Below are 11,545 nucleotides of genomic sequence, written 5' to 3'. Positions count from 1 at the left end.
CTGCGAGGCGGGAGGCGGCGGGGCGGAGGCCACGCAGGCGCAGAGCAGCGGGCGGGGAAGGGAAGGGTGGAGGTGGTGGGTGCACGTGTCGCACGGGGCGGCCGTTGGAGCCGGCGGTTGAGGTGCGGGGGGGGGGGCCCGGGGCGGGCAGGTAACGGCACGGGGGAGCGGGGTGAGGCGGCGCGGCGGTGCCTGGGGGCGGCGGCGGGCAGACCGGCCTACCCTTCCGCCCTCGGGTCCCCCCCGGTGTGGCGGCCGGATCCCCCTCAGGCGACTCCCGCACAGGGGCGGCGCCGCTCTCCGGGACCCTGCGGAGACGGGTCTGCTGCGGGGAGCGGGGCGCGGGGGCGGGGGTCGCGCTGGGAAGCGGAGGGGAGCCATGAAGCGCCGGCAGCGAAGCTCATCGGCGCGGAGGAGGGGCGGCTACTAGTGTCGGGGTTGCTGGTTTCAGGGTTGCTGGTTTCCCTTGTGCTCAAAGTATCGGGCAAAAGGAGTTTTTCCTTCTGAACTTTTGCACGTGGAAATCGAACTGCTTAGCCTTTCTGTTGGTGGATGCGCAGTTTTCGGCCATCCAAGTGCTTCTTACAAGCTGTAAGATCTCCTTGTATTTCTAGGGCTGTGCTTGTGTGGGGAGGAAAAAGGTTGTACCCATTTCGTAGTAGCTACTGACCGCTCACCAGCATGGTCGTCTTCACATGCAGTGCATGTGGAGAATCTGTGAAGAAAGCACAAGTTGAAAAACATGTGAACATCTGCAGAAACTGTCAGTGCCTTTCTTGCATGGATTGTGGCAAGGATTTCTGGTAGGTAAAGGACGGGAAGTAGCTTTGCCCACTCTGCAGTCATCGTCACAAATATAAGATTTTCCTACAGTGTATTACAATTAAATTTGACAATTTCTGAATAATTCCTATTTGCATTTTAAAATTATACACGTTACTATATAATTTCAAGTTTAATAATCCAAGTTTGAACTGCAAGGACAACTAAATCACAGTAAACGGAGTTGTAGTTTCTTCTTTTATACTTAAAAGTGACAGTGCTTTCAGCTTCTGATCATTCACAGCTTACTAATTCTGCTACTGCAGAGAGAGTGAGATGGGCAGTAACATCGAAAATGCTGAATTTAGTTGTCACTTCTTAGAACTCAGAAGAAAGCAGGGCTACCATCTGCTTTTGAAATATGAATATATGAATTTGCATAAGATAATAAGATTGTCCTCAAATAATGATTATATTTCTCAATACTTCATGGACAAAAGATTAGGATCTATGTTATTCATTCCATTTTGGGGGCACTTACGCATTGGTTGGAACTACACTACCACATTAGTGAATCTGTGTTTAGGAATTTTGCAAGCTTTTTTTTCATTTGCGTTTCTAATTTTAAAACATGTCAGTATGAGTAGTAAAACACAGATATGCATTAATAGCTGTTACGTGTACAAATGTGCATAAGTTATAGAGTCATTAATAAAAGCAGGAGTATATTGAAGACTCACATCTGATTTTGCGAGTCAGAATTTTTCACTGAAGGCTGTAACATCACAGAAATGTCCACAGTCCTATAAGCCTGTGCTTTAAACATGTAAAACTTCACTCATATAAACATTGACAGTATTAAGGTTTAAATGATAGATGCTATAATCTGTTACTGCAGTTTGTTGATAACGTAAGTCTTACAATGTTTGAAGGACTAAAACACTTTAGTGAACTACAGTTAAAATTATCTCCTATGTTCAGGGGTGACGATTATAAGGAACATGTGAAGTGCGTCAGTGAAGACCAGAAATACGGTGGAAAAGATTTTGAAGCCAAAACTAACAAAGGAGATGCTAAGCAACAGGAGTGGATTCAGGTAGGGTTTGTATAGAATCATAGAACGGTTAGGGTTGGAAGGGACCTTCAAAGGTCATCTAGTCCAGCCCCCCTGCAAGGAGCAGGGACATCCCCGACTAGATCAGGTTGCTCAGAGCCTCATCCAACCTGGCCTTGAACGTATGATAACTATGTGTAATTATGTGTGTAATTATTAAAGACACAAGAAAGGCCATACGGGATCAAACGAGAAATCTGTTTTTCCCAATATCCACAGCTTGCTTTTGGCAATTCCTTGGTAAGTCTATTGCTTATGCTGGTAAGGAACACACCTTTTGTTTGAGTCGGTCTCCTGCCAGTTTGGTTTAATGTTCGCTAGTTCTTGCATACAGAGGCATTGATCATTGTCTACCTTCTTCATGCCACGTACAGTTTTTTACACCTCTGCCAGGCATCCTTCCCCATCTCCTTGTCTCTGGTCCAGGCTGAAAAGCCCTATCCTGCTCATTTGTTCTTCATATGTAAATTATATCTTTGGTTCTCTGAAGTCTTGCCAGTTCTTTTGTATCATTGTGAAATGAGGTTTCAAGAACTATATACAGTGCTCAAGATATGGATGAACCATACATTTACTCTCTGTCCTAATGATGTTTTCTGTGTCCTTCTTTATTCCTATCTTACTGATTTTTGTCAGTTGCTCTACTTTTTTTTTGACTGCTGCTGATCATTGTGCTGGCATTGTCATGGAATTGGCTGGTTTAACCCCAAAATCTTTGGTCTAAGCTCCAGTGATCAACTTAAAGCCTGCCATTTTAGAAGTGAGGTTAGGATTGCTTTTCCTATGCATATGGCTTCACATGAATTTGTCTTCACTTTTTTTTATTACCTGGTCACTCATTCTCTTAAGATCTTTTTGGAATTCTTCACAGTCCTCATCCTGAATAGCTTCATATCATCAGGAAAATTTTCCTGCTTTCTTTTCAAATATTTTGTAAATATGTTGAGCAGCAGGGGCTCCAGCATGGATGGAAATGCCTCCTAACCTTTATGTCCTACCCTTAGGTAGTTATTTCTCCTATGCAAGAATCTACCCTCTTATGGCTGTTAGTTTCCTTTAAGGGTTTTGGGAAGGAACTCTCAAACACACTTGTTAAACCCCATTAGATATAATTAGTTAGATCACCTTTATCCACAGGCTTGTTGATTTTGATCTTATATAGAATACAGTCTAACAAAGTACTAAGCTACATGCATCCTCAAGGCATATGAATACTACTGAAGTCAACAGGTTAGTGCCAGTGTTGAGATTAAACGTTGTTTGAGTACATTGTTCAAAGGCAGTACAATGTGAATGCTGCTGCTTATGAAAATTGTTAGCCTTTATCAATAGTAGGTACTTTCTACACAGAAAGGTGAGATATTATTACAGAGCATCCTTTTCTGGTAGTCTTAAAACGTCCACAAAACCTTTCAGTAAACCTTTCAGATTTTCAGAAGTGCAGAAAGGTTCTCCAGTGTCCAGCAGCTATATCTTTAAATAATGGAAAGCTCAGAGCCTTTTTTTTCCCCACAAGCAGTGGTGCTGTTCAAGTAACTGCCACAAGGCCCTTGTTCTCTTGTGCTGGCACCCGTAGCAGAGGAACATGCCGTAGCTGTCTTGTAGGGATTAATGGTTGCTGAAGCTGGCACTATTGCCAGAAGAAATGCATGTCAAACTGTGGCCTCGAAGTTAGCCTGATTTTTCACAATTAATTCTGGAAGGTTGACAATTACATTTCTTAATCCAGGTCTGTTTCACACTGCAAGAATCCCCTATTGTGATACTGTTACTTTAAATGTTTTTATTACAGGTTGTAACTTGTACATCAGAAAGCATTGGTGAGCAGTCCTGCTTGCCTTTGCTTACTATCTGGGTATAAATATTTATATAGATAACTTCCACACATCTTGTGATCTATGATAAACCCAAAAGGTAGTGTTTTTTCCCATGTGTATTGAACAGTTTTTTTCAAGCAGGCTATGCCGTCTTTATGCTTCTTTGCTGATTTAATTCTGCTTTTCTTCATTCAGAAAATTCATGACATAATGAAGAAGCCAAACATAAGCCCTAAAGTGAGGAACATTCTGGAGCAAATGCGTGTCTTTGATAATATTCCAAGAAAAAAAGTAAAGTTTCAGGTATGTTCTAATAGAGATTTGTGGTAATCCATACAGTGAGCTTAAAATTTACTTTCCTAATGAGTGCCATTCTCTTTTAACAACACTGAGACAAATTGCTTATTTGGTATAATAGCTGAGTTTCAAAATAGGCAATGTTTGTAAAATATATCTCCTTGCTTAAAAGGACTCTCTGAGTGCCATTTTCATTAAGTATTAAGCCAGAGACTCACCATTCAAGCTTAATCTCCATGTGTAGGCCTGTCTTTTTTTTTAATACCTTTTTTTCTTTCTATTTGCAATTTCTATTGAATGTCCAAATTCTTAGACAAACTTTTTAAGGATTCTTATTTCTGTGGCTTTATTTTTTCCTCATAAAGACAAGCTATTGTTTTGAGAGTTTTCCTGTTGTTCAGTATTCTGACAATCTCCTACGCTGGATGCTTCCCTAAACTTTGCATCACAGCCAAAGCAGATTCCAAATGTTTTAGGTAGTACCAGTGAAGAACTTCTGACAAGGTGGCCGTTTTTTCCTTTTTTTTTTTCTTTTTTCTTTTTTTTTTTTTTGTGTGTGTGTGTGTGTGTGTTCTGTGCCTCAGATTGTGAGGCTGAGAGAAGATCATAGTTGCCTCCAAAGCACTCAAATAGAACCTAACAGAGCTGCGGTGAAATTGCTGCTAACGAGCTGAAGGTTAGAATAATTTTCTACCAGATTAATGTTTTAAGCAGTGAAAGTGATACTGTCAAGAAGCCTCTTTCTTTTTGGCAAGATATGTTGCAGTGGAAGATCAAAAGTTTTTGCAGTTCACTGTTCCAATTTACTAATGCAGCTTTCCTGGGATTTTCATTGCAATGCAAAAATCTTTACATTAGGTTCAACTTAGAATTCCACATTCCTGAAAGTTGATCTGTTGCTGATAGTGTGAGCGTATTGTAAGTGGAAATCTACTGTTTTGTTTTCATTTTCAGCAGGAACTCCTGCAGTAGCTCCAACAACTTTCAAATGTTTGCATTGAGATATTTGCTTCAATTTTACTTTTCCGTAATAAACTAAAGTGTCTATTTAGGACCATGACCATCTGTCCAGTACACAAATAAATAAGATCAGTTCCTTAATGTTTTAACTCATAGGAACAGTCAGAAGGTTTGGTAGGGCGTTAACATAACCAGTTGTATTCAAAAGCTTGAGGGTAATATTTTCTATGTATTTACCTCTTCTGGATTACTATTGGGGAAGCAATTGAGAGGCATGATACAGCCTCCTAACAGTAGGCAGGCATTATGTGAAACAATTTAGCATGGAGGTTTAAGAGATTCATAGAGAGTAAACTTCTAACCAGACCTTAATCAGAAGAAGTGATTAGATACTCAAATGAAAAAGAAAAACAAGAACCAAATATATGGTTATCAGGAAAAAAAATTAGAGGTGCATCTTTTCAGTTATTGTTGGTTTTTTCCTGCACAGAATTGGATGAAGAACAGTTTGAGAATTACTGACAGCACTTTGCAAGACCAGGTGTGGGATATTTTCTCTGAAGCAACCAGAAATGTAAGTTAAGTTAAAGGTACAACATCATAGAACACGAATGCAGTCAAAAATGCTGGAAGGAAAACCATTCAGACTCCCTTTGTGCATGTTAACAGAAATATTGTCTCCCGTGTTACAATTGGATTATGTTATAATGTAATATTCTTAAACTAAATTGCCAGTTTGTGGAAAATACTGTTGCTGAAGTAGTTGTGCATACTGGGCAGGTTGGGATTAAAAACTTGAACACAGTGACAGCATTGTACTAGTCAGAAGGCTAATTTAACTCTATTCTATGCTATTAGTACATAAGGAAAGGGAAAAACAGTATATTTAGTTCCAATCTTTTACCACAGAATAAGAAGGAATAAAAAACCTCTCTTCAGAACTTTATTGGCCTCAAATTAATGTGTATTGGAGTGGGAAATTAGTGGAGAGAAAGGAGATCCTCCAGTTTACGGTGCAAATTCCTCCCACTTCAGATTGTGGACTCACACTGACCTTTTTGTCAGCACCTAATTCTTTGCTATTTCAGTACTAGCTTAGCATGTCTTCGCAGGGTGTTGTTTTGATTGTTTGTTTACATGTATTGCTACTACTAGAAAACTGTTACAGAAGCTTACTTGTCTGTTGATGTAAAGATTGCTTCCCCCTCTGCCCCAGCTTCTTTTGAGGAGGAGTGCAGGCATAGCTTTGACATTAATCCCTTTTTGATCATGCTTCCTGTTCCTGATTTGATTCAGGAATCAGTTGAATCTGTTTGTAGTTTTCCTGAAGAATCCAAATATAAGGGCCAGGAAGGAAAGAAGTACATACATAACATAAACTCTGAGCACTGGATTTCAAGTACATTGTCTTGCTGGAACATTAATTCTCAGTTGATACAACTTCACTAAAGCCATAAGCAGTTCCCTCTTGATTTTAACTGATTTTAAAAAAAATCTCGAATCTGAACAATTATTTTATTTAAACACAAGTAAATAATTTAAATTTTCCATAGAATATAGCATTAAAGTTAAATATAAAACACAACTTTCTTGCTTGGATTATTTCAGTGCACCTTTATGAGTTCTTAAAAACACCTTAAGATATTCTTTGTAATACATATCTTGAAGTTTATATACTCAAAGGAAGTTCTTAAGTGGAATTAAAATTGAAATTACTCCTCACAAAAACATGTTGGTATTAAGTTGCTTGTATAAACATGTATTCTCTTTCTAAATAGCCACATTAGCATTTCAGTAATTGTATTTAACTTGTAATTATTAAAGTTTAATTTAAAGATTAAAGTGTTCATTAATATATTAATTCTTCTACAAGAAAATTACTATAAGCCCAGGAACATTAAAAGAAAACTAGATATGTTAAGGTGAGAAATGTACAGTTAAAACAACTAGCACTGCCTTTGTTGACATCAGACAATAACAGTTTGTTGTCCCAGACATATCCCAAGACACGGAACTGGATAGCAAAGCTAAGATTATTATGCAAGGGCTGTATATTTGGGAATAGGTTCTGTGTCTTGCTGTAATATTCCGTATTTTTGTCTGTGTAAATTAAAGATTTGTCTCTCCCTTAATGACATTTAGCAAATATATTTTAAAAAACCACATAATTATGTCAAATAGAAATTATATATGTTGTAAGATAATACTTCTTCTGTGATGTTAAGGAAATTAGCATTTAGGCTGTTAAGTTAAAAGAAGAATCAGCTACACTATTTAGTCCTGTTTCTTGGGTAACTGCTCTTACCATGTGTAAACAATTTAATTGAATTCAGGATATTAGTGTTCTTTATGAATGATGTAGTAGAGAAAAGTTGCAGTGTCAAAGGAATGTAAAATTGTAATAATCTGTCTTTCAACAAAAGATTTCAGGTGAAAAAGAACAAGACAAACCACAACAGAAGGAAAAGAGGCAGTCTGCAGAAACTGTGGAAAAAACAATGTCAGAAGAAAATGGAATTACAGATGATAAAATTGAGAGGAAAAAGAATAAGAGAGAGCGAAAAGAAGAGAGACAAAAGAACAAAAAGAAGGAGAAAAAAGACTTGAAATTAGAAAACCAATCAGAAGTGAAAAAGAGTAAGAAGTCCAAAAAAGGAAAGGAGAGCTTGGAGAATGAATTTGAAATAAATGGAAATGGCCATCAGAGTGAAATAGAAGAGGAAACAAATGTCAAGAAACGTAAACACAAACATGCAGAAGGTATCCATCCTACACCTTATGGTTTGTTTTCAAGCTGTTTTTTCTCAATGCCTTAAAGCTCAATAATCTACTTCAGTAGAATTTTAAAAGTAGATTATTTTTTAGCACAGTCCTGTGTGGTTGCACAGTCCTTTTATAAAATCTTAACCTCTTAGCAAATATAAACTCATACTACAAAACCAGAAACTTTCACTCAAATCAGAACTTTTCTTCTAGTTTTATAATTTTTTGGTGTATGTTTATCCAATTCCATCTCTAGAGGAACCTCATATCACAACAAAGAGAATGAAAACTGAAAACATTTCAGAAGACATGGAAACAGAAGACACCAATGGCAATGAAGAAAGTGTGGGAACACATAAAGGTATTCTTGAGGGGGGGATTTAGATAGTTACAGAACTACTCTGCAAAAGACCTAGTGCAGAATATAAATATGGTGCTTTTGCAGCAAGCTACGAAATAAATTGTGCCTTGGTATACATATGTATATTCGGTATACGTATCTGTTCCGGAGTAAGTAGCCTGTGCTACACTTAACACCTGATGCTGAATTACTTCTCTCATTTGTTGCTTCTGCTGTGCTGGCAGCCTTTGGCTACACCTGCTTTCACTGGGCAGTGAGGAATTCAGCATGTGTGTTTTGCTGCAGCAGGTCTCTTCCCTGCTGCCATGCACATTGGCCAACATAGAGGAAAAATGGTGACAGTTCTCTTATATGCCTTTGTATCTGTTATATCCCCATTTTTGCTCAGTGAATCATACATTGGACTTTAGCTGTGTTTGATCTTAGTTTATGCTTAGATAAAGCTGCTTAATGCCTGTCATCAACACGCTTACTGTTGGGGAATGTCTGTACTTGAACATACAGATTGTTTGTTTGGAAGCTACCAATTCATGACCTCTGAAGTTGGGTACTGTGTGAAATTCACTACCTGTGCTCTAAGGGTGAGGAGGCAGGAGCTTCCTGACTATTCCTGTATTATATAAGAATTGTTGCTTAATACCTGAAGCACAGAAGTTAAGTAAAAGCAATCTTGACCCTAGCTGTTCAAGTAATATGTTGGTTCTTCATGGCTATCTTATTGGAATCTTCAGAAACTGACACCCTGAGACATGGTTTAGTAGGCATGGTGGTGTTAGGCTGACTTTGATGGACTTGATGATCTTGGAGGTCTCTTCCAACCTTAAGATTCTATGATTCTATGAAACAGCCTACCTGACTTTATGCTTAAGTCACCCTGCTGTTGCAGCGTCAGTAAGATAACAACGAACTGTTGTGGTAGCTGAACTGGTTCCAAAATTAGGAGATTGAAGGCTGGTGCCTACTAGAGAAGAAGACCTGGAAATACGTAATTTTACTAATGATGTACACTTAATTATTTTCTAGGTAAATTCAACTGGAAGGGAACCATCAAAGCTGTTCTGAAACAGGCTCCAGACAATGAAATTTCAATTAAAAAACTAAGAAAAAAGGTACTGTACAACATGGGTTTTTAAAATCTCCTTTGGTCTTGTGAATTTTTTTCTGTAATACATTCATAAAAACCTGCCCCACATAAGCAAAAAAAGTTTGACATTATTTAACAGAATATCAATTGACAGAATGTCAACTGAAGGACATGTTCTTTATTGCTTACTGGAGTACAGAAGAAATTCAGTACTATTTCTGCAAAGGAATCATAGCATAATAGATTCTGAGCTACTTTTAATACAGTAACATGAATGTATTATTGCTTAAAGTGGAATCATCTTTACTAACTCAAAACTGTTCCTCTGTCTTTGTGCAGGTTATAGCTCAGTATTATGCAGTAGCTGGTGAAGATTACAAATCAGAAGAGGATATTATGGTCATATTTAATAAGAAAGTGAATAACAATCCCAAATTCAAAGTTTTAAAGGACAAAGTTAAACTCCTGAAATGAGAGTTTGCATACTTTTCATAACCTTTGTATTTTAATCTTGTAGACTGAGTCAGATTCTTCTGTCATCTGCACAAATATCACACATTGGTCTCAATTTAAATTGTGTATGTGAGAGCAGAATTTAACTTTTAAGATTGTATTCCTCCTCGTTTTCTAGATTTATCACAGAACATTTTCAGATATTTTATTTTTTGATTTTATGGAAAATGTATATTTTTTGGTACAATGTTGAAAAGAATTGCTGCCTACTGTATTAAAATTCTTCCAGTAATGGATATAATTTATAGGCATGAATGTTTATCAGGACCTGGGTTGTGTAGATTTTTGCAGAAAGTATTGTAAGAGCAAATAGGATTTTCATATTCAAAACCCCACCACGGTATAAATGTTTTGTTATGCTAAAATTTAAAATGGTATGATTGATAACCCCTTTACGCACTGTAGCTAGTATATGCAGGCTTTAATAACCTGTTAATTTTGTGTTGTAAAATGCATAATTAAAGTGTCTGTCAAGTTTGTTTATGTAATATTGCACATTAATTGAAAATCTAAGGACGGAGTTACCTGTATAAGCATAGCTACTGAATGTTTTAATTAGTAATGCAACTGACTTCAATGTAAGTGGTCACGTGGACTAAAAATCGACAATCGAAATAAATTAGTTTAAAACACCACCTTAAATATAATAAGTCTTGACACTTTGATTGTATAATAAACCCACAAGTTATACAAAATTTGAAGAGGCTGTTACATTGCAGTCACTGAAACAATTTAGGCAGGCCAGAAATCTTACACGACAGAGTTGCCTGGGGAAAGTTACTTGGAGTTTATAGGTTTTAATCAAATGCAAAATAATTCCAGATATTTCTGGAATTATTCTTACGACGAAGTAGTCTGTTAAAAACAGTGGTAGGAAGCCAGTGAAAATTTCTTGCAGTATGTAGTATGGTGTTTTGGAAAACTGCATAGTGATTTCAAGCAGATACACTTTTATAAAACTCCATAGTTAAAATATCTCAATTTTTAGAAATACTGAATATATTAAAAGAATAAATATGAAAAAAATAACTCTGATACACTGGGTCCAGTTTTTCTGAGTACCTATTTGTCTTGTTTATTATAAAAGTTGTAATAAAAATACCTAATAAATTTAAGATCTCTTCAATAAGTGTTTGTTGTTAATTCATGAAAATGGCTTTAGAGATAAATAGAATAAAATTCATTTACAGAAATGAAGAAACTTGGAGAAGTTGTTTGAACACATCACAGAAGCTTAAATTTTTTTTGTTGTTTTAATTTATAAAGGCATAAAAGAATAAGTCCTTGTCAGTGAAATTGAAATTAATATACTGCTTTTAATCTTGTCACTGTATTTTATGACAAATATTGTTACACTAAGATCCTAAATAGTTTTGTTACAGTAATTGTTACAGGGTTTTTTTGGTTCGTTTTTTTTGTTTGGTTGGTTTTGTGTTTTTTTTTTTTTTTTTTTTTTTTTTTTTTTTTTTTTTTTAGAATTCATTCCAAATTAGGTTATCCTCTTATACTTTTCATCCTCCATTGTTGTTGACCGCAACACGTGTTTGACACACTTACAGAAACTACATTTGCGGAACTTTAGCTGATGATCTCGTAAGTTATGACAGCAGCAGTTATAGGGGCCGTCAGCAGCTGCTGCAGCTGTGGTGGCTAATTCTGAGCCATGCCTCCATCCTCTTCTCCCTAGCCTCAAACTAGGATCTAACCTTTCTTTCTGAATGTTCCTGGAAGTACTGTAGGATGGTAGATGAGTCTATGCCTCTAATTACAGATGTCTTCAAGTGCTACTGAAGTCTATGCATAGCAGTGTTACTGACATGCAGCTCTCCAGTTAAAAAAAAAAATTACCTCTGTGTTTTTTCATTAGACAATTA

General features: G+C 37.0%; 1 protein-coding gene across 1 annotated transcript; it reads left to right on the top strand.

Moving 5' to 3' along the window:
- The first annotated feature begins 29 nt into the window (after positions 1 to 29).
- LYAR (Ly1 antibody reactive) lies at positions 30 to 10,794 on the top strand. Its single transcript, XM_086747705.1, has 9 exons — positions 30 to 122; positions 615 to 803; positions 1,744 to 1,858; positions 3,889 to 3,996; positions 5,441 to 5,524; positions 7,374 to 7,710; positions 7,970 to 8,074; positions 9,098 to 9,183; positions 9,498 to 10,794. The coding sequence occupies exons 2-9, from the start codon at positions 682 to 684 to the stop codon at positions 9,630 to 9,632; spliced, it is 1,092 nt and encodes a 363-aa protein (XP_086603831.1). The 5' UTR covers positions 30 to 122; positions 615 to 681; the 3' UTR covers positions 9,633 to 10,794.
- Positions 10,795 to 11,545: the final 751 nt, after the last annotated feature.

The sequence above is a fragment of the Chlamydotis macqueenii genome, chromosome 4, assembly GCF_036417535.1.
Source record: "Chlamydotis macqueenii isolate bChlMac1 chromosome 4, bChlMac1.mat, whole genome shotgun sequence".
Taxonomy (NCBI): Eukaryota; Metazoa; Chordata; class Aves; order Otidiformes; family Otididae; genus Chlamydotis; species Chlamydotis macqueenii.
Note: the sequence above shows the minus strand (reverse complement) of the source record. Positions and strands in the feature narration are given on the sequence as shown.